General features: G+C 46.7%; 1 protein-coding gene across 1 annotated transcript; it reads left to right on the top strand.

Moving 5' to 3' along the window:
- Positions 1 to 1,088: 1,088 nt before the first annotated feature.
- On the top strand, positions 1,089 to 22,416 carry IRS4 (insulin receptor substrate 4). Its single transcript, XM_059824302.1, has 2 exons — positions 1,089 to 4,599; positions 21,871 to 22,416. The coding sequence occupies exons 1-2, from the start codon at positions 1,089 to 1,091 to the stop codon at positions 21,873 to 21,875; spliced, it is 3,516 nt and encodes a 1,171-aa protein (XP_059680285.1). The 3' UTR covers positions 21,876 to 22,416.
- The last annotated feature ends 257 nt before the right edge of the window (positions 22,417 to 22,673 follow it).

The following is a 22,673-nucleotide window of genomic DNA, read 5'->3' as shown; positions in this document are numbered from 1 at the left end:
CCGCCCCCCCCGTCCCGTCCCCAGCCCCCGCCGCCGCGCCAGGCACGCGCGGTTTTGCACTCGGCTCCAACGGTCGCTCGCGCGCTGCCGGGTTGTTTACTTCCTCCGCCGCGCGCGCCCGCTCACCCCTCCCTGCCTGCCCTCCGCCACCGCCCCGCGCGCCCGGCGTCCCCCGCCGAGCTCCCCGCCGGCCAATCGGGGCCGCCCCCGGCCGCGCGCGGCGGGGGCGGGGGCAGGGGGAGAGCGGGGGGGGGGGGCAGGCTCCTCCGGAAAGGAGCTGGGCGAAGGCAACGTCAGCCGGTAGCGCTCATAGGCCGGGACTTTGCCGCTGATTGGCCAACGGGCCTGCCCATCTCCCCCAGCCCCCGCCTTCCGTTTTACTCGCGCCGCCGAATACAGGCCGCTCCCCGCCCCCGCCTCCCCTATCTGTGTGTGTGAGGCGCGGATTGGCTAACGCCTCGGCCGCTCACCCCTCCCCGCCAGTCAGCGTCGGCCCCGCCTCTTTCGCCACTCACCCGTCTCCAGCACAGGAAACGCCCCTCTAGACCGCGGCCAGCCCGGGGCTGCCGCCGCCTTCCATTGGCCCGCTGCCCTGCCCATCCGCCGGAGCCCCGCCTCCCCCGGACGGCGCGCGGCGAAGCCCGCCTCCCCCACCAGCTCCGCCCGCTGATTGGGCCGCTGGGGCAGGGCCGCCGTTCCCTATTCGCGCTCCCCCTGCCACTCCGGCGAGCCGCCCGGCCGGCTCCCCGCTGCCCCCCTCGCCCCGCACGCCTCGGCGCCGGGGGCTCCGCCCGCCGCCGGCCGGGGCCCCGCCCCCGCCTCCCTCCCGGCGCGCGCCCCCGCCCTCCGCGGGGTCACGTGATGTTTTCGCCGTGGTGCCGCCGAGGCTGCCTGCGTGAGTGCGAGTAGCCGGACGCGGCGCGGCCGGCGGGAGGGCGCGGACGGGGGCGGCGGGTGGGCGCGCAGGCAGGCACCGCCCGCTCCCCATGCGCGGCCCGCCGCGGGGGGCGCTTCCCCGGTGAGGGCGGATTCCCGCTGCCCGCCCCGTCCCCCTTCCCCGGCGCTCCGGACCCTGCCTGGCCCCTAAGATGGCGAGTGGGATGAATGGCCCGGGCGGCGGCGGCGGCGGCGCGGCGGCCGGGGGCGGCGAGGAGGAGCCGGGCGCCCGCCACCCGGGAGGCGGAGCCGTGCCTCAGCAGGAGCCCGGCGTGCCCGGCGCGGCGGCGGGCGAGGGGGAGCCGGCGGCGGGCGAGGGCGGCCGCTGCCCGTCCCCTCAGCCCCACCACCTGCTGCTGCTGCTGCGGCGCTCGCCCAGCGCCTCGCTCTGCCCGGCGCCGGAGGCCGCCCCCGCGGCGGGCCGCGCCGCCCCCGCGGCGGGCCGCGGCGGGCAGCCCCCCCCGGCGGGCCGCGGCGTCCCCGCGCCCGCCGCCGCCGCCGGGGAGGACGTGAGGAAGTGCGGCTACCTGCGGAAGCAGAAGCACGGGCACAAGCGCTACTTCGTCCTGCGGGCCGAGAGCCACCTGGCCCCCGCCCGGCTGGAGTACTACGACAGCGAGAAGAAGTTCAAGAGCAGCCTGCGGGCGGCGGGGGCCGGCGGGGCCGCCTCCCTCTGCTGCCCCCCGCCCAAGCGGGTCATCCCCCTCTACCAGTGCTTCACCGTCAGCCGGCGGGCGGACGCCAAGCACAAGCACATCATCGCCTTGTACACCAAGGACGAGTACTTCGCCATGCTGGCCGAGAACGAGGCCGAGCAGGAGGCCTGGTACCAGGCGATCAGCGAGCTCATGAGCCAGAGCAAGAGGGGCTTCCTGGAGCAGGAGGACCACGCGGATCAGCAGGTGGACGAGGACGACGAGCACTACGGGGCCGCCCTGAGGCCCGGCACCGTCTTCAAGGAGGTGTGGCAGGTCAACGTTAAGCCCAAAGGGCTGGGACAAACAAAAAACCTCACTGGGGTGTACAGGTTGTGCCTCTCCAGCAAAGCCATCCACCTCGTCAAGCTGAACTCGGAGGTGCCCTCCGTCCACTTGCAGCTGATGAACATTCGCCGCTGCGGACACTCGGAGAACTTTTTCTTCATCGAAGTGGGCAGATCTGCCGCCATTGGGCCCGGAGAACTCTGGATGCAAGTGGACGATTCCGTCGTTGCCCAGAACATGCACGAGACTTTTCTGGAGACCATGAAAGCTCTAAAGGCCTTTGCGGAGTTCAGGCCCCGAAGCAAGAGCCAGTCTTCTGGTGGTGGTAGTGGTACCAATCCTATCTCCTTCATCACCACCAGGAGGCACTTGGGCAACCTGCCCCCCAGCCAGACGGGCTTGCAGAGAAGATCTAGAACTGAGAGCGTTGCCGGAGGGACTCCTCCCACCACCAAAAGCAGCAACTCCTATCGCTTCAGAACATCCAGCGAAGGAGAAGGAACCATGACTAGACCTTTTAGGTCAGTGACGGGGAGTCTGATCCACCTGAATACTGCGAGGATGAATTTGGGCCGGCAGGAGGGGAGCGGAAGGTACGTGAGAGCCGCGTTCAGCTCATCTTACCACACCAGGTCTGCTTCGCTGCCCGTTTCTCATTTTCCCTCCACGACAAGTCCCATCAGTGTTTCTTCCAGTAGTGGCCATGGCTCTGCTTCGGACGTGTTGACCAGGCCTTCCAGCTCATCCGTCTGCGGTTCCCCAAGCGACGGGGGATTTATCTCTTCTGATGAATACGGCTCCAGCCCTGGAGATTTCAGGTACTTTCGGGTCAGGAGTAATACACCCGATTCCCTGGGAAACACACCGCCTATCAGAGAGGAGAACTGCCTGAGTGAGTACATGTCCATGAGTAAGCAACAGGCAGATGATAGCTCAAGAGATGATTACATGGAGGCTGAAAAGTGTTTCAGGAAAAGAACTTACTCTCTAACCAAACCAGCTTCTGTAGCGGTGCAGCAGAAGATGACGCAAACCACAGCGTTGTTAGATGAAGATTCTGCGGGAAATCATGGACGATTACTTTACTCTGAAACACCAAAATTGAAAGATAACCATGAATCGGAGTACAGTGACGCTAACCTTGATTCCGTATGTAACCAAAGTAGGAGTAAAGCCAGGGATGATGGGTACATGCCAATGATGCCAGGAGTTGCGTCTTCTCTATCCAGCAACAGCGATTATTTGCCAATGACTCCTAAAAGTATGTCTGTTCCGAAACAGATTAACAGTTCATGGTCACCGTCTCAGGTTGACTCCAGAGGATATATGATGATGTTTCCAAAGGCTAGCTCTTCACCTGTACGAAGTCCTTTAACTGGATTTATTTCTAAAGGAAGTAACGAGAAGATCATAAACAATGAGTATATGGATATGTCACCTGGTAATTCAGCTCCAAAGCACCCCGGTGATTCGAATTATATACACACCACTTCTGTTTCCAAAGGTTTTAGTTCGTATTTTTCTTTGCCCCGAAGCTTTAAGGCCTTATCAGGACAAAACGGTGACCACAGTGAATATGTTCCAATGTCTTCACCTGGAAAACTCTTGTATGGTGGACCAGAAAATGTAAAAGGGGTCAACAGTGAGGCTCTGGCTAATGGCATCTCTAAATTGCCGGCGGTGAGAGGTTCAGAGGAAGGACTTGGGCAGAACAGGGCTACCAGGCCCACAAGACTCCCCCTAGGAACGAGAGGGAGTAATACTATCCCAAGAATGTATGATCGTACAGTTCCACCTGAGCCAGCGAGTCCCGGTGAATACATAAATATTGATTTTAATGAAAAGGCAAGTAATACACCCTATTCCTTATCTGCGGAAGGATCGCCGTCGTCTCTAGGCTCAAGTAGTGACCACAGACAGTCCCCGCTTTCTGATTATATGAGCGTTGACTTGGATGTACAGTCACCAAAAGTAGCGAAGGAACTGTCCAACTCTCTAACAGATATCTCAATTTATGCAAGTTCCAGTATTCCTAGAAACCAACCAAATCCTGACTACGCTAGGCTTTCATTTGGTACGGCTTGTGTTAGCGCCGCAAGTAACAGGACTGATGACTACACGGAGATGACATTCAACATGGCAGCAACACCACCTCGGCCATTTGCTGCCGAATCTGACGGCGGTGTAAAGATTGATAGCCCTTCTTCCATAGTTAATAGACTCTGCATCGTTGATCGATACGCTGGTAGCAGTAGCTTTTCTGTTCCGAGCTCTGAACCTCCTATGGGACCCAAAGTGATTCGAGCCGATCCTCAAGGCAGGAGGAGACACAGTTCTGAAACGTTCTCTTCTGCTGGGACTGTGACGACCTCCTCCTCTTTCTTTACTGATAGTAGCAAAAGACACAGCTCTGCCTCATTTGATAATGTGTGGTTAAAACCGGATGAAAACATTTCTGATGGTCAGGAAAGCAAAATGTCCAGGGATACCTCAACTGGATTTCAGAATGGCTTAAACTACATCGCTCTGAATTTACGCGATGATCCTATAAGCTGTGAGGCAAGTACTACAGCGCCAACTTGCCATCTCCAAAATGGTACTTCAGGTTTGGACAGTGGAGCTTATGTAAGCATAGATTTCAGCAGATCCGATGGTCTGAAGTGTAACGCTGCGAGAAAAGGTTTGTGACTTTAAAAGCACTTTCCTTTCATGCTTGCTTAGCTGTAGGAATTAGGTTCTCTACTTAATACTAAAATGCGGTCTTTGGAGTGGGGCGAATGTTTTTTATAATCTTCTGTATTGTTCTAGCACAACCGGTCTTATGGTAGCGCGGCATCCTAACCGCTGAACGAAGATGAAAGGGGACATGGTCCTTGGCCTAAAGGATTTGTGTGACTCTTCTAGGCAGTTAGAGGTGCTACCAGACTGACATCTGCCTCGGTTTTTTATAAAATAATTTCGCTAGTATAAACAATAGTCGTATTTCATATTGTGCATTCTTGTCCTGAGGTGATGGTAGCTCTTTTTTTTCCTTCGCTCTTGTTTTCCTCTTCTTCCCTTCTTGTAACTAGATGACTCTTCACCTTTTTTTTTTTTGTGCACTTGATGTTTTGTAATTTGTCATAGGTAGGGAAAGCTGAAAATTGCTAAACTGGGTTTAAACATCAAAATTTGGGACTTAGATCTGTTTCTTTTAAGAAATGTAGGTGAAATGCGTGTTTGAGGGTTTTTCATGTACAAATCTGCCTGCATTTATTTAGCTGAATCTTACGTAAACAGAACTCAGGTTTTTTCCCCTTGAAGGTTTGGTGTGCTCCTTTTGAGCTCTGGTCTCCAAAGTATCCTTGTATCCTCCGGAGAAGCCGTCTCCTGGGGGCTGACCAGGGTGGTGGGGGGCTCCCGCAGCCCATGCCCTCCACGTTCACCACCTCCTCGTAGTGTCCAGGGGCTTAGCTGAGCCGTAACCCTTCCCTGCTGTCCAGCGGGATCTGCCTTCTGCGTGGCAGGCGAGGAATGCCTGTAAGAGAGGAAGAGCAGGCTCTGTAGGGTGTCTTCCCGGTCGGAAACTTGGGAGAGAAGGCTGCTAGCTTTCAAGTGGTCGGTGGTCTGACCCAGCGTAAGGTAACGCAGTTTGAGGTGTGCGTAAAAAATAAGGGTGGGGAGGAAGAATACGGGAAAGAGGAGGGACGCTCCCGTTCGTACGAGAAGCTCTTTGCTCTCACGGTGGGAGCAAAACATAGTAATTAGCTGTTGGTGGTATTATGCCTGTCTGCTGATGAACAGCAGTGTTTGTGCAAGCGCTGCATTGCACCGTAACTTTGGGAGTATAATCCTTATTTTGGTGTTAGTGACCCACTGAACTCCCTGCAGGAATTCACCTACCGGGATAGAAAACTGTGTGTTGGAAATGATGTTTTCCTTTCTTTGCAAATGTATGTGTAGTCAATAATTGATGAGTGCTAAGAGGAAATATTTAATCGCTGTTGGACATTGATATTTGTCTACTTCTCTGTCAACAGAGGAAGCAGTAAAGGGGCAGGCTACTGCTGGCTTTTATGTTTCTAATTACAATCTTCAACACTGACATGATAGGAGTGGTTTTTTTTCCTAGTTTCACTTTAAAACTAAGCGTCTAAAGGCAGAAGGTATTGCAGGAGCTTAAAATTGTGTAGCCTTTAATAGTGGAAGGTAGAAGCCTGACTCAGCTCGCATGCCATTCGAAGTCTGGCAGCACTGCTTGGGGCTGCTCAGAAATGTGTGGTTTGCCTCAGTGGTTTTTTTTCCTCTGCTTTGTTTTGTTGGTTGGAATCAAATTTAGAAGATGTTGAAAGTTGCCAGTCCAAGAAGTGCTTTCTTCCAAAGTTAGTCTTTCAGCACTTCAAAGATTTGTCTGCTAAGTCGAAGGCACGCCGATTGCCATAGCCGATTTGTGTTTGGTTGGTTTTTTTTTTTAAAAAGCACCTCCAAAGACAGAAGAATTCCTGCTTGATCTTATTCATCCCTCATATGACTAAAATCCGTGTTATAAAGCTTCTTACAAAACAGAGGAAAAAAAGAACAGAGATGATTTCCTTTCAGCTGGACCGTAAATATTACATTTAAAAATATTTTTGAAGAGATAATGTGTTTAGAAATTGTGTTTATGTTCAATATTTTGCTTACTACCTTTGCAGCAAAATACCTACAGCCCTGTGCTTGGGGTTTTTCCCATGTCTGTTGCAAGTTGCGGAGGGGCAAGAGACTTCCAGCTGCTGGGTTTTGCTGGGAATTGAAGTTTTCTGGAAATGAAACATGCCTTAAAATGTAGTGAAGGAAATCCTATGCATAAAAACATGGGCATTGGCAGGAAATTAAACATGAGAATAGTAAGAGCTTAGGTTGGTGGTTTCTTTCTAGTCCTAAAAACAAAATTATAAAACACTGCTCCAAAACAAGACCTAACAGTTTTCTATAAAGACAGCATAAAATATTTCTGGTGTACAGTAGGAGGGCGGGTGGGGTGTGGACATTGTTCACTTGTCGGTGGCTCGTGGAGGGGTGACCAGATTTCGGAATAGTCCGGGCTAAAAGTAGCTTGGCAAACTTGAATACAGCGTTGTAAATTGGTGGTGCATATCTGTTTCTTAGTAATGACTTAAAATTGTTGATTATAAAGATGCCGGTTTTCATTCACACACTAAATCGTGTCTCTGAGCTACAGCAAGCATAATTTTCGAAGTCTGTATTCTTTAAACAGCTTACCAGTTGCTGCTCCAATAAAGCTTTTATTTTAATATTTAAAAAGTTTTTCTGTAATCCAGAAAAACACTTTTGCATTCCATTTTGAATAGCAAAAATAAAACTTCACTCTTAAACCTCTCGTATCTGAAGAGGTGTAGTGTGCCTGTGTGTAATCGATACTTTTAATACTTCTGGAGACTTCTAACAGAACTGAGTGCTGTCTTTTCTTTCCTTCTGCATCCCACTCCTTCGGCCTCTTTGCCTGAAAAATGCTCTGTGGTTAAATCCATTCTTAAGGAAAATATTTAGCAGATGCGTTTACCCTTTACTTCCTAGAAAGGAGCTCTCCCGTATTTATTAAATTCTGTCAGACAGAGAACTTTATCTCTTCTCCCTAAACTGCAGTTTTACTGGAAGGAAAGCACTTCCCAACTTTGGATTGTTTGCTTTTTTGTTTTGTTTTTGTTTGCTTAAATGGAATATTGCGTCCTGTGACTCAAGTGCGTTCTTTTAACTGCTGAGGGTGGGAGAGTGATTTCCAATGCGTCACTGCCCCCTCGTTGTAATTCCCAAACTACTTCTGGTTCAGGTTCACTGGTGTGAATCGAATGGTTTTTTTTTTTCCCCTTCTCCATTCATGACATGGATGGAGGAGGGGGAGGACACTAACTTGAAATGGTAAATAGGCCTGACTTGTTATTAAACTGTTCTTTTAAATTTAGGCGAAGTTGAGCTCAGGTTTTATGTTGATAATGATGATAATAAAGAATATAAGGTTCTGATTTTTAATGCTTGAAGTTTAAGGAGGTCATTAGCAAAACAGTTTCATCACAAAATTGTTACACAATATTGAAGCAAGCGGTTTGCAGTTTTGATTACATGAATCTGAGTCATGAAATTTTGTGCTAGGACTACAGAACACTAAAGCTACTTCAAACAGGGCTTAGCTAATGTATACCTTGTTATTGGACCTTGTAGAAACTGGGGAGGGTAATGAGAACGGGGCGGTAATAAACTGCATAATGGGTCCTGTATAATACAAGTTTCTTCAGATTTAATTAGAAATATTAAACCTGCAAAGATACCCTGGACTCCAAAAATAAAGCAGGCTGTTCAGAGTAAATGTAATGTTCAGCTTAATATCAACCCACCTATTTTACACCCACTCTTTAATCTTATCTCTACCTGATGTTCTAACGCTATGCTAAGATATTATTTCAGAAGTTCTCTAAAGTGCAGGATTATAATTTAAATGTTCCTCACCTTTTTAATCTCCTCCTGTGCTAGTCTGGGAGAGAGTGTTGTGTACACTTCGGGGAGCTGAGAGGAAGGAAAACAAGTACAGCTGTAAAGCAAAACTTGTGTTCCAAATTGTCCAGATCCTTTATGGTAACTTGTATACTTCAAATACAAAATCTTGAAGAATATAATGAACAAGATACACTTTGAGAAATTCAGAAGCTGGAAGTTTTAGCTATTACTAATATAGTAAATTACAGTTTACGGGATACCAGGCAAATAACTGCCCCTTTTGGGTTTCAGACTAGTGGTTTTTAAAAGTTTCCTTCAAACTGAAGCTCTTTTGTATTGGCAGAATGCTTAAGGCATGGGCCCATTTAAAAATAACTTGAAGAACCCTACATCCGAACGCTGCTATGTGTCCTCCATCCATCTTTGAAGTAATGCCGGGATAATAATTCTTTAAAAAAAAACCAAAAAACCAAAACACCCAAACCATTTTAATCTTGCTGTAACAGATGCCACTTGAACAGTCTTGAGTGGCTTAGTGCTATGCTTAAAAATACCCAGGGTAACTTTCCCAAGTAGTGTATGAGCTGCTGAAGGCAGAACGGATTTTTGCCGTGCGGCGTGGGAGCTAATTATGACATATTTGACCAAGAATCAGTTGGGTTTTACTGGTGCTTGGGTGCGAAAATCTGAGACAAGAATGTTCCCCTGCCGTTGAGAGAGAACGCTTGCTTGTAGTCAGTGTTGAAATTCTTTTCCAAATCAGCTTTCCGGACGCTAAATCCATAGTTGCAGCTGATGGTCATATGTGTCTTTTTTGGAAGTCTAAAGCTTCTCTGCTCGTAGCTGTCTCGTAGGTGAAAGCACCGCTGCCGGACACGGGGAGTTCTGGGAGTAATCTGGTACTGATTCAAACTGCCTTTTTTTGGTTTTGTTAAGTCTTTCGGTGAAATCTTAAATGCCTGATTACCCTTTCGGTTTTCCCTCTAAAACTTCAGCTTTTCCCCTCCTCCCCGCTGTCTGAGGGCCCCTTGTTCCCCTCTCCCGCCTGGGGGGGCAGGTAGGAGTAGCAGAAGGTGTGCGGCGCTTACTCAGTCCTTCCAGCGGCTGTGTTCCAGCCCAGGATTACTGGGGGGCTTTGTCACCAGGTATTTCTTAGGGGGGTTTTGTGTGTCCAGTGGCACGTTAGCAGTAGGTAGAGTTTGGGTTTGTTTTTTTCTCTGCTTACGCTCTTTTTTATGAAAGGATCTTTAATAAGTTTTCTTCATATTGATTGCTGGGGGGAGGGTTTATACCTTGAGGTTTTGGATGGTACTAAAAAGAACTTATAGTACTGTGTTGTGCCTTGGTGTGTGTTTGTGTGCTCTGTTTGTGGATCTGCGGTGCTCCCAAAAACATGCTGAATGGTATCCAGTATGTTGATTGCGCAAACAAGTATGTTTTTCTGATCCGAAGCAGGAAACAAACTCTACAATTTTTCTTGAAGTACTGTTGTGATCAAACGTGGCATTCTTCAGCTCAAATGAAAACGGAGTGATAAAGCTGAAAGGCAGGTGAGAGAGAGTCAAGCTTTCTGGAGCCTGGGGATGTGTTATTACTGCTGTTTTGTCCTAAAAATGTAGCATTATCTTATGACTCATCTTTAAATGGTCTGTAATGTCTTGGCTGGAGAGCTGTCCTATGGCCCACCCTGCAAATGCGCTGTTTGACTCTTTTTCACATTTAACTTTCGCATATTAGCAACAACCCAATGATCAGGTTGCACTATTGTCTTGCAGGTTAAAGCAATGTCTAGGGAAAAAGGAAAAAGTCTGTTCTAGTTTTAATCAAGCCCTGCATCTCCGTAAAGGTCACTCAGCTTAGGGATGGTTACGATTTAGTTGAGAACCTTCATCAGTAGGGATTTGTGACATACTTGAGGGCAGTGGGAAGATGAACGTAGATTAGCCTGACTCATCAAAGGCATGTCAGAGGTGTTGCTGAGTGTCTTATCTAAATGATCTTGGACACAGAAGCGTTTGGATTTGTGGAGAATTTGCTTCAGGTGTAGCATTACCCCAAGAGCAGCAGTGTAGTAGACTGTTAGCAAGAATCTTCTGCCCTGGTTAAGTCGTGAGCTGTATCTTAAGGGGCAAAGGTTGCTTATTGCAAAACATTATTTTTTTTCTGTTAATTTAGCTGTATGGTTGGGTGCTAACAATTCAGACTGCTTGTGTGTGTTGTGTGCCAGTGATTTGTGAGTTAAGTGTAAGGTCTAATCTTTTTTTAATCTTTGAAAAGAAAGGGTTTTTGGAAGAGATGGCTCATACTGAAGCTGATATAGTTAACATTTGGCTATAATTCCAAGGTGACGATACAATTTAATGTGACTCAAGAAAATTGGAAACTTGTAAATTGCTACTAAAAGGTGAATAGTGCTTATGTTCACTGTGTAGCCTATGTATATTATGAACTCATATCAAATGGAATTATTATTTAGGGCATAAAATAGGTAAGAATAGTGTTTCCTTTTTGCTAGGGCCTGAAAGGCTCATAAATATGTTACCTACTTGGAGAAAGGTTTCCCTTTTAGTAGAACAGGATTTTGTGGAATGACTGAGGATATCAAAATGTTTCTTTGTTTTTCTGAAAATCATGGGAAATAATACCAAAAGATGCGCAAGGAACCTGGTAAAATTTGCTTCTAAATTTGTTGAGGCACTAACGAATGATATCTTCCTTCCACAGGGAATAGTGCGATTCTGTTCCCGTGCTCCTGCCAAGCCAGCTTGCTTTATTGTTTATGGCTCTTGCTGAAGAGCTGAATCTGCAGTATTAACTTTTTTTGATGCTGGGTAGTCTGAGCCTGAAATATTTTTTGGGAACTCATGCTTCTTTTCACACAGATCTCTTAGGCTGGCAGGAGGTTGGAGAGCTCTTAGTGACAGTGAAGCAGATGCATCATTAGATAAATGAGAAGCTATTACGTACTAGACCAAGAAAAACTATTAATGTGAGCCATGTGATACCTTATTTGTATGAAAACCCCGTTTAAGCTATTGACAGGCGCTGGCGTTTCTGTGACTTCTGTGGCACCTTATCGACGATTGAGCTAAAATGGCCAAGACAAACCAGCAAATGGTACAAAAAGGCTTCTCCCCCAGTCTGGGCACCTTTGGTTTCCCGGTGTAAGTAACCGGAGCCTGTTTGCAGGTGGGTTGGCTGAGGGCATTCTTTGGCACAAGTTGGATGCGGGGAAACCTTCCATCAATACAGATGAAGGAACATGCTTTAAGTTCTGTAAGTCTAAACCAAGAAAGCTTCTTAAGTCTAAACCAATATGGGTTAGGGAGCCAAAAAGATACAGTTTGCTGTATGGATTTTTTTTGTATTTTAAGTTAGTCTGTTAGAAAAATTTGTAAGCTGTTTGAGTTTTCAGTAGTAGCATCCACTGTTGAGTTCAAACTTCCAGAATATTTGCTTTTTGTTACGTGAGACACTTTGGGAGGTATTTGCCATCTATATTTAACGCTGGTGGTTTTTTGGGGTGGGGTGGGTGGGTTTTTTGTTTGTTTGTTTTTGGAACAACATGTTTTTAAATTGCAGATTGTGGCGAACAGGAAATCGGTTAGAAATGAGTTGGAAAAAATGAACAGATCTGATCTTGAGGTCATTCAGGCAATATTACGACAGTGAGCCTGTTAATGAAAGCTTGTAGCTCCAGACATGATCTCTACTCGTCGTAGAACCTGAACAGGTAGGCAGGATGGAGGTCCCCTGTGCCATGCCGCAAATGTAAATGTGTTGGTCCCTGTCCTAAGGAGCTTACAATTTAAAAGACGAAACTAAAGGGATGGATGAAACTTAATGTGCTGGGGTGGAGAGTAAGATAAAGATCAAGGCTGCTACCATTGGCAGAGCGAAGATAAGAGTCAGCCTCGCAGAGAGATAAAAGGCTGCCTGAGAGCGGTTGCAAGAGAGGAAGCTGGTAGAGGCACTTGGAAGGGTAGGCACACGGCAGGGAGCGATGGAAGGTAGCGAGCTATAAATACAGTGGTTGTAATGGTTTAAATGACTTGAAAAGGATGAGGTAAATGTCAGAACACTGGCCAGGATATTAATCTTGGTAAGAGGAATGTGGGCCAACATGTATCTCCGAGTTAGGAGCATGTCCCAATGTTTACTTCTCCCTTTCAGATGTGGAGTCTGATGATTTTTTTTCCCCTCTTCTTTCATTTTTCCTTGCTGTAAGTTAGTTTTCCTGCAGCCACGTGACTGATAGATTTGGTGCAAGCAGGGGTGCAGCAGGCATGTGTACCGGAGCGCAGGATTACCCTCTGCAGCATCCCTGGGCAGTTAATGTCGCACGGACCTGCACCCTCTGTTCTGTGTGAGACCCTGCTCCAGAAGCAGCCGGGGTGATGGAGCTGCCTTGGCATTGCCACTGGTTCCTTCGTGTTTTTGTAGGGGCTTTTTGGGTGGCAGCTCTGGGTTTCAGGCAATCTTCTAGCATTGGGGAGGAGGCAGCAGTGTGGCTTGGGAGATGCGTTCACCTTTAGGGTTTGTAATCGGTGTGTCAGAGCTTTCGGAGTCCAAGTCTGAACTGAGAGGTCTGGCTGTCACCCGCTCATCACTGCTGCCGTGCTTGAGAGTAGCCTGCGGAAGTTGGAGTGCGAAACGATAGCTCTGACAGGAGAAAGTTACTTTACTTCTGTGTCGGTAGGTCAGGTTGAACGGACGCTGGTGGTTGCGGGAGAGTCTGGCAATGGTGACAGCAGTGAGGCTTGATTCACTGGTGAGGGTATAAGTGATTGAAATAGTCGTGTTGACATGTTCCACAAAGTAAATGCTAAACAAGAGTTGCACGCTGTTGATGAAAAGTTGTCTGTGTGTAGACACAGTTCTAACTCTGTCCTTTGTGAGCTGCTGGACCGCTCCTGGAAGCCGAGGGCCCTATCCTTGGCTCTTGTGCACGTGCTGTGATTTGAGAAGACCTTGCTTCCCACGTGCAGTGCAATCTGAACCTTTCTGCTTCCTCCCCTGCATAAGCCAGGGTTTTGGGTATCCTAATGTTAACGCAGACTCGGTGTGATAATCAGAAAATGTAAAAAATTGATGTGTGCCACGGCTGTGTGTGGTAGCAGATAGTGGCTGATAGCAAAGGTACTTTGTGCAGGCACTCATGGGCAAAAGGTATGGCTGAGGGGGGTGTGATCGTTTGGGTATGTGGCCACCTAGTAACTTTCTGCCTTTGACAGTCATTTATGGCAATAGAGGTGGAAGAAAAAGGTGGTGCTGAACGCTTTCAAACATCGATGCCTGAAGTGGTTGGGAAGAGCAGAGGGGTGAATTGCAACAGGTGAAACATTCTGTAGAAAGGAAAAACCTTCTGCAGAAAGGAAATGTGATTTGAAGGGTGGGGAGCTGTTTCATTAGTTGTGAGTGACCTGTCCTTTCTCTTAGTTGTGTTCATAAGAATAGTTTTGCTCACGCAAACTGAAGACCTGTGCCTGCAAGCAGACACCACCCAGCAGAGGCAGAGCAGGGCAGGAGTATGTCATACTTCCCCACGAACATGCACCCAGCCTCCGATTTTTGTATTTATTTATTTTTCAGCTTGGGGGATTTCCTGAGCCTGATGTAGTTTGTCTGGTTTATAATACTTTATGGATCTTTAATCCAAGTACTTTTCCAGTCTCTCTTTGATCCTGTGTAAACTCCTTGTATCCACAGCAGTCTGTGGTCAGTCAGTACACGCTGTATGCAGACCTCTCTCTGTCTATTTTGGACCCTGCTCCATACCAGCTTTGTTTGTAGCCCCTAGTTTGTGTACTAGAAGAGATAACGAACCCTATCTTTTCTCTCCATGCTACTCAGGATTGTGTAGATGCTGTATCCTCCTCTCCTATACAGTTAGCCAGTCTGCAGTCAGCAGCTGCTTCTACCGCACACAGCAGGGACCTGCGGTGTAACATATATTTTTTTTAATTGCCTGATACATCCTAATACTTCTCTGCAGGCTGAAGGGTCCTTGTTACCTGGCTGTTCCTCACCAGGACGCTGTTTCACACCTTTTATGAGGTTTTTCTGCACTACTCCGAAACTCTTCCAGTTACTCCAAGTCCTTTTTGAATGCGGGAGCCGGAGCTGTGCGTGCTGTTCAGCACCGGTATCTGACGTGGCTGTTTTCTTTCCTATTTGTTTCCTAACAGTTCTTATTGTCCAGTTCGTGGCAAGAGCACAGGCAGGAAATATATTCCTCCGTATTAGCACTTCAGGGCTCCTAACCTTTGTCACGAGAGCAGGGTGAACTGTAGCAGGTGCTATTGCCAGAAGCCACACAAACAAGATTTTTTTTTTTGCTAAAATTGTCCTGGTTTTTGCAGCTTAGGGGGGCAGTCGTAGTATCTTGCACGCTTGCCATGAGAGTGCTTTTGAAAAAACAGAACATTCTTCATTCTTCTGCAACGTGAAAATCTGAAATTTTGAACTTTTGTGTTCTTAAGTGGAGAGAACTTAATTTTTAGTATTGTTTTGCTATATTGTAATACAAGTTTAGTTTAAAAAACCCCCACAAATAAACAACCAAAAAAACAAACCCAAAAAAGCCCCACAACTTCTTGTCAAGCTGTCTGGTGCAATTTGAGTTGGTCTTAGAGCCCTGCCAAAACTGCATGCAAGTTTCCTAGTTCTAGGAAGAGTATCAGTAAAAGAGATGAAATTAGGGAGTGTGCATAAGGCCTTCCTAGAAACAACACTGCTGTTTATTAAAACAGAAAAAGAAGGCGCTGTTGCAAAAGATAAGGCGTTTCTGCAAAGTGAATAAAAATGATCTCAAAGCATGGGAGAGGTTTTTTAGCTCGTGAAATTGCTAAGCACTAAGAATAGCGGAACCACGTTTCGAATGAAAGATTGTGGATGAAGATTATTTGTAAGAGTAACTTTGTCTTCTAAATTTTAGAAGTACTGCTTGAGGAGGAATATAATTTACTGGGATGTGTTGTTAGCAGTCACTGTGTTTAAATAGTTTATCCAATGAAAAGTGGGTCGTGTAACAGGGTTTTTTTAAAACCAATTTTGCTTTTTTTTGCTTGTGGAAGGTCAGTAGAATTGTGGGTACAAAATACATTCATTAGCTCATTTCGAGCATCATTAGTTTGCTGTTGAATGAAGAAAGTACGTAAAGTATGTGCTTAACGATAAGCATGTAGTTTAACACGTTTCCCAAATAAGGATGTCTTTCTGTGTCAGGGCCTTGTTTGGGTTACCCAGGTACAGTAACCGCGTACGCCACGGCCGCAGCAAATGTGTCCGTTTTCCTGATTTGTATTTGTAGACTTGGGGTCTGCGTCTGCAAATTAAGAAGGAATTCTGCTTTTCTCAAATAACACCGCTTGCTTCTAGCAAGGTCTAAAGCTATGCCATTAAAATAAGAACTCGAAGAAATAGGACAATGACGTAGGATAGTAACGATGTATTTGGTAAGATTTGGGGCAAAAAAATTCTTGCTAATTTGTGAAGAATGTGTTTGGGCAAATTACCTCCCTCCCCCTGACCTACGTGCCGTGTGGGAGGCTTGACATGTAATACATGGCAGTCCTCCTGCCCTGTCCCCGTGGCGTGAACAAAAGGCTTTGGGACGCGCGTGTTGTGTCCTGAGGTTGCGCTGGGATTTGGTGCTTTCCTGAACAACAGGAATGTTGTGTGGCCCTGTGCACAGGGAAGTCTGGGGCTGTTCCACTGCTTTTGATCTGCGTAAGTCAGATTAATTCCCATTTCCCCCTAACCTGAAGTTCAGGAAATGGAGAACTTCAGTAGTGTTCTCCAGAAAGCATTAAGCTGTCTTAGTCTTTGACATGGAGATTCTAATCATTTATTTATCTTAAATTAATATCTTCTGTAAGCAAAGCTTTTATCCTTTTAGGAATCAGTTGCAGAATGATGTCAGTAAAAGCCTTTCCTGTAAAAACAGGTATTATTTAGGATGGATTTCTTTGAGAGAATTAGGATCTGTCTGCTATGTTCTTAAAACCTCTTGGTGTGTTTCAAAGTGGCCCGCCTTGTATGACTGTAATAATTCAGATGCAGGAAACGAAGTGTAAATTGGGTATGTTCTCATCCGATACATTTTCAAATGGAACACGCTGGGTTTGCAATCTAATGAATTAAGACTAATCGAAACCGGTGCCCCTAGTTTTTGTAAAACTATAGATTATTTTTGCATAGAAAACTTGCAGAGCACTTTCTCAGTGTGTTCCTTAATTTTAAACAAAACGTTTTTGAGCAATGGCATACTGCCATCCTATTTTAAATATTTGCCCTCTTAGTTTCTCTTCTGCCCTTTTGATCCTTTTCCTCTGATTGTTTGTTCCTCAAAGATTTGCACAGCTGTGTTATAATCTGATCCCATCTTAAACTGATGAATTTAAATAGAATTTTATAATGAAGAGAACTTTAATTTTCTAAACGTTGGCTTATCTATTTTTGAGAGGTGATCTGTGAAAACGTTTGGATGCTTTCTGGACTCGTTTTCCATATTAACCGTTCATAGGAAGTTGAATTTGTATCCTTCTCAATTTCTGAAGCCGTAGAGCTCGATTTTGAATAAGGCTGAAGCTTTTGCGTAGGATCTGTTAATGGAGCTGAAATTTGAGTCAACAGAAAAGCCCGGTGTAGGGTGCTATGAAAACTACTTAGAATAGTGTATTTCTAGGCTGCTTCAGAAGTGCAGAGGTTTTTTTGAGTTCAGGTTTTTGCTGCTTGTTTTGTTGTAATGATCAGTTATCAGATTTTTTTTTTAAACTTTATTTTGGTAGACTGAGCAGATTTTCTTGGAAGAGCTCGTGACAATCCCGGAACAGCAGTGTGTTTACACTGCAAGCGAAAGTTATCTTCAAACTTGTCATGTCTGATCTGGCCGCTGAGTTTTATTTGGTGGCATTTATGTTTTGAGAACTCCAAGGGACTGATGGGCTACTTTGCGAGCGTTGTTCCTCTCTTCCCAGCTAGTCAGCATCTCATCGTTGGTACTGCTTTTAGAAGAGTTGTTCCATCCGTTTCTCTGACAGCTTCCTTTGGTGTTCAACCCGTGTTGAGTGAAACACATTTGTATGGTGTCTGTAATGAAATGCTAATCTGTTTTTTATTGTTGATCAGCAATTCTCGTATTTGTACTATTAACACAGAAAATTGTTGGCTGATGAATTTTATGTTATAAAGACTGAAATGAGATCATCCAGCTTCACAGAAGCTGTGTCGTTTTCTTTGGGCACTTCATGTCCTCCATTAGTTTTCCTTCGCCTCCTGGCTAGTCAAAAGATGGAAGAACATCAGGTGTGGGAGAGAAGAGCCACCAAAGAGCTTAACGCCTGAGCACCCTTGCAACCTCCCTAAATAAACCCACGTCCCTTCCTAAGGATCTTCTGGTGAGGAACCGCAGAGGTGGAAATCCACAAATGAGCTCCAGGTATCAGCAGCACAACAGACGTCGGCCTTGTTCTCACTTACGTTAAACCCATTTTACACCTCTTGGACTAAAAACTTTTCTTGTGGCGTTACGTGCACGTGCGGTGCTTTCACCCGGCTGGCTACAGGTGCCTCTAGATGAAGAAAAGTAGTGCTCTGTTGACAGCGAGGGTCCTGCTGGCTCCCAGCAGGCAGCTGCAGCACTCAAACGTGGGGCGCAGGTGGACGGGTGTCGGGCGCAGATCGTCCTGGGAGGCTGTGGTGGGGGAAGCTACATCAGCTGGAGCTCCTACAACTTCACCGTTCAGAAATCGGTATCAGGGCTTGTGACTGCGACTGCAGAAACCGTCCCTGGCTCTGCGGGAGAACCCGCTCGCTCCCGGACACGGACTCCATTTCTTTGATGCCGGGAGGTTGGTGGTGGGTGACCTGTGGGTCTTTCTGGCTGTGGTCCCGCTGCAGTGAGGAACGGACTCCGGAGTGGCACCCTCGCGAGTGGGGGTGACTGGCGGCACTTTGTGGCAGGGATCTTGGAAGACCTCAGTCTCATCTTGGATTTCAGAGGGAATTTTGTTATGTGGTCAAGTTTCACAGGTTTCTTTTTGCCTTTTCTGATACTGATATATGTGTCCACATACATATATATATATCTCTCAATTTATATCTGTATCTATATATATAAATGCTTGATGCATTTGTCCCAAAAAAGAGCTGATGACTCAGGGCATCAGCCAGCTGTACTGCTCCAACTGCAATATTGCAATTTTCAGCTTTAACAAGGGGATCAGAGAAGTGGTGACAACCAATAACTCCGTGTCTGAAAGATTCAAGGCTTTATGAGACTGCTATCAGCTTGTAGGTAATGTTTCTGTGAAACTCCCTGACGTTTATTTACAGTTCCCACAGTTCTGTTCTAGCTTAAAAATGAAGAGGAAACATGCTGAAGTATAGTTTATAATCATGGGGAGAAGGGGGGACAAATTACTGAGATCTTGTTTAAAAGCACGGTGTTTCGGGAAGGGGGGAGGCTGCAGGGAGGTCCCAAGCTTGCCTTTGCGCTGGTGTGGAGCTCTGAGCCAGGACATCCAGCGAATTTATAAGCTGTAGTGAAGCTTAGTTGAGGATGCTTTCTTCTGGCTTCTTCTAAATCAATCTGTGTTAGTCTGGGCTCTGATTTAGAGTTAGCGGGTGAGCTCACTTTAGAATTGGTTACCATGCTGCCCTCCGAGTTATGCCAGGCTTGTTCAAAGAATCCAGCTTAGGAGTTAAGCAGGTTTGGGTTTTTTGCTCTTAAGCTCTTCCCCTCCAAGTATCTTAAAGGTAATTTGGCATAAGTTTATGAAAGTTTTCCAAAAGTTTTAGGTGTAAATACTGAGTTCTGCCACACGGGATTGTCTGATTCAAACAACTGGGCCTTTGCTCTTCAAAATGTTTTGGGGATATGCTTGGAGAGATTAGAATAACTTGTCAAACAGCTTTCAGGTGTGCCCTGTGTGTTAGGCGTGGAGGAAAAATGTCCTGACAAAAGCAGAGACAGTTTTTGAAGTTCCTTTTATGTAAGCTTATAGGTCCACAGCAAGGAAAGGGTGGGGGGATGCTGGTAAATGTTAATTTTAACTGAATATAAGTTTAATATAGAAGCTTTAACTGTTCTAATGTTTGCCTGGCATGCATCGTTGAGGTGTGATTCATTGCAAGCTGTGGTGCATATTTTCATCCTTTGGTCCTACAACAAAATGTTTTTCTGAAGAGGAAAACTATTTCAAAAACAATAGCTGCACTTGGCTTTTGTGAAAACAAAGCCGTCACTAACCACGTCACCCTCTGTCTGTAACAAGCAATAGCTTTTTGTAGTGATCTTGCGATGTCTGTGAAATAATACAAGTGGAGATTCTTGAGTTGCGGGTGTACTTGTGCCGTCTCTCCCTTGAGGTGAGGAAACCCAAGTTACTGTATTCTTGAAATCGCCACGTATTTGAAGAATGAAATTCAGCAACCCAGACCTTGGTGTGGGTTGTGTAGGGATAAAAGGGAGTTTCCTCTGAAGTCGAAGGACCCCTCTGCACCCCGGCAGCACTTCCAGCCCTGCCGTGGTCTTCGCTCCTCTGTCTCTGGGCAGCCTTTGCCCAGCGCTGGGGCTGTCCCAGCAGCGGTGGTAGGGGCAGGGCTGCTCAGTGCAGCTCATCTGAGCTTTGTTCCGCTTTTCTCTTCTTTCTTTCTTTTCTTTTTTTCTTTTGAAGGGACAGTATTTTTAGCTGGATGGAAATCAGAAAGTCTTTAACTTCGGGTGGAGTTTGTGTGTGCATACTTCATGATTGGGTATGTAAGTAAACATACAGGTTTGCATTATTATACATAATGCTTGCTTGTTCTTCAGATGGTCGCATTTTCTTCAGCGTATTCCTGCAGTAGAGGCAGTGGAGCACTATGCTTTCTTTAGCAATGAGGTTTAACTGATTTCCACGTGACCCCGCAGAAGAACACGGGCAGGATTAACTCCGAAACCCCTTCTTCCGTTCCAGTGGGCCGTGCTGCCATCGCCGTGCTTCGTAATGAAGTATTCCCCGTATTGCAGTTCTTCTCAAGGGCAGCGAGCTCTCCCAGAGCAGTGAGAGAACTCGTACTGTGCGGCTTCGAGGGGGGGAAAAAGTAGACTCTGTTTCTGTATGTGATGTTTCCTGAAGGCTAAATCTCTTGTGCTAGCTGTTGTTTCTCAACGAGAGCAACCCGCTGTTTCCCCCTTCCCTGTAATGCCGGGAAACAGATCCCGCAGACGTGTACCTCAAACCTTGAAGAGAAGGTGAGCAAAGCCGCCTGATTGCCAGAGGACAGTGCCCTCGGTCGTGGCTGAGAGGACAAAACCGGTGGAGGAGGACAGTCTGTCAGGACTGGGAGAGAGCGTAACCCAATGATTTGGCTGACAGTACCCCTCCAGACTGGAAATTAGTGTTCACGCTGGCTCTGTTGGGAGTGGAAGGGGTTCTGTAGTGAGCTGAAGAGTGGCTTTTCGTACGTTCTGCAGCGGTGTGAACACAAATTGAGGAAAGCATTCGCATCCCCTTCATCAGGTTTTCCCCTGTCAGGAACCTTTTGAGTCACTCTCACCTTGGCACGTGCACGGTTAATTGCAGAGCTGCCGTTCTGCTTTGAGGTCGTCCTCCCTCCTATTTCCATTTCTGCCTTGTCACCCGACTCTATCTTCCTGTAATACAAGATTATGGTTTTTTCTCCTCATTTTACTGAGCGCTTTGTATTTTGCCTTTTCCCAGGCAGTTTGAAGCCACTGGTTTTTGCTGACAGCAGATTTTGCTGTCTGCCATAGCCATGTGCTTTTGTGCCGTGTGTTGCCTTTTAGTGAGACTTCCTTGAAAAAGGGAAAACTATACTCCGAGGTGTTCTTATCATAACTAAATGAAGCTTTTTCCCGAGAAGTTGAGGACAGGGCACGCAGTTGTCATGGCTTTGCCACTCCTTGTTTGGAGCTGGAGTTGCAGGGAGTGTTTATGCTGCAGTTCTGTACCTGCTGTGAACGGGAGTGTTCGCCACAACCTTAATTACATCTGGGTGCACAGAACTGCTCTCTACGTTCATCCTGCCCCGCGTGCTTGGTAACAGCCTCTGCTACGCGCATCGCCTGGCGCGTCGAGAGGATCGAGATCTCGTTAAATGAAATATTGATAGTGAAATAGGTGATGGGTAGCTGCAAGCTTTGATCCTTCCCGCAGCGCGTGGGCTGGCAGTACGGCGCTGGCTGCTGCCCGAGCTCGCGTCCGGCGTACACGTGTCAGCTCTGTGGCTGCAGTGGCTCTTTGCTGCTTGCTTCAGACTTCATCGTTCTTTCCGATGGCTCGGGATTTCCGGGCGTGGTGTCACCTGGCAGTGCCCCCTCCCTCTGTGAGGGACCCGGGTCCTGCATTCGCAGCCATCGCTTCTGCAATTGGATAAGCTCTGTGTATTCTCCTCACTAGAAAACGGTTTTTTCCAATATAACTTGCATTTAAAATGTCACTGACTTTTTTTTTCCCCCCCTCCTTTCTAGACTGACTGCATTGCCATGGAAACCATTGTTGGAAGAGAAGACTTTTCTGCTGGTAACTCCAGAAACTGTGTGGTGCTTTTGGAAGCAAAGCTCAGCTCCAGCCGGCTACTTTCATTTCCACCAGCACGGACATAGACACACATCCTTTTAATTAATTTCTTCATAGACATCAGCTCTCTACAGTTGAATTAATTTGAACTGAGATTTTTTTCATAGCTGTGCTTTGGTGATGGAATTTGGTCTTTTCATGTCATATCTTTTCAGGAGGCAGTGTGAATGCTAATAGGAGACCCCTCTATGCCCCTTCCTTCCTCCTGCCTCTCCCATTAATTTTTTTTTTAATTTATATTCTGAGAAGTCAAAGCTGGTTTCTGATTGTCTGTTAACATGGATTTTGCTTCTCTGGTACATTAACAAGTGGTTAGCTTAAAACACGTATTGTTTAGAAATATTTTGGCAGTTCAGGACTTTTTCAGGTGGCTGGGCGGAAGGAGGGAGGGAGAGGTGTACGTTAGCTCCGGGGGTGAACCCGTGGGACTGAACTGGTCTGAGAAGGAGACACCTCTTCTGCCTTTTTTCTTTTTTTTTTAAGGTTTTGCTTTTATGGTACAAGAGGTATTTCTTCATCATAGGCTAGAATATTTTAAATCAAATGTCTGTCACAGCTTAAACGGAATTCTTTTTTGCTCAGAATTTTGGTATGTACAAAGTAGGATTAATGGGCTGGTTGTCTTGTAGATTGTTTTTGTTCTTACCCTCAAGATACTTGTTTATAAATACGAATTGTGTAAAATGAGGTTTTT

The sequence above is a fragment of the Gavia stellata genome, chromosome 14 (genome assembly GCF_030936135.1).
Source record: "Gavia stellata isolate bGavSte3 chromosome 14, bGavSte3.hap2, whole genome shotgun sequence".
Taxonomy (NCBI): domain Eukaryota; kingdom Metazoa; phylum Chordata; class Aves; order Gaviiformes; family Gaviidae; genus Gavia; species Gavia stellata.
The sequence above is the reverse complement of the archived record's forward strand: the minus strand, read 5'-3'. Positions and strand labels throughout refer to the sequence as shown.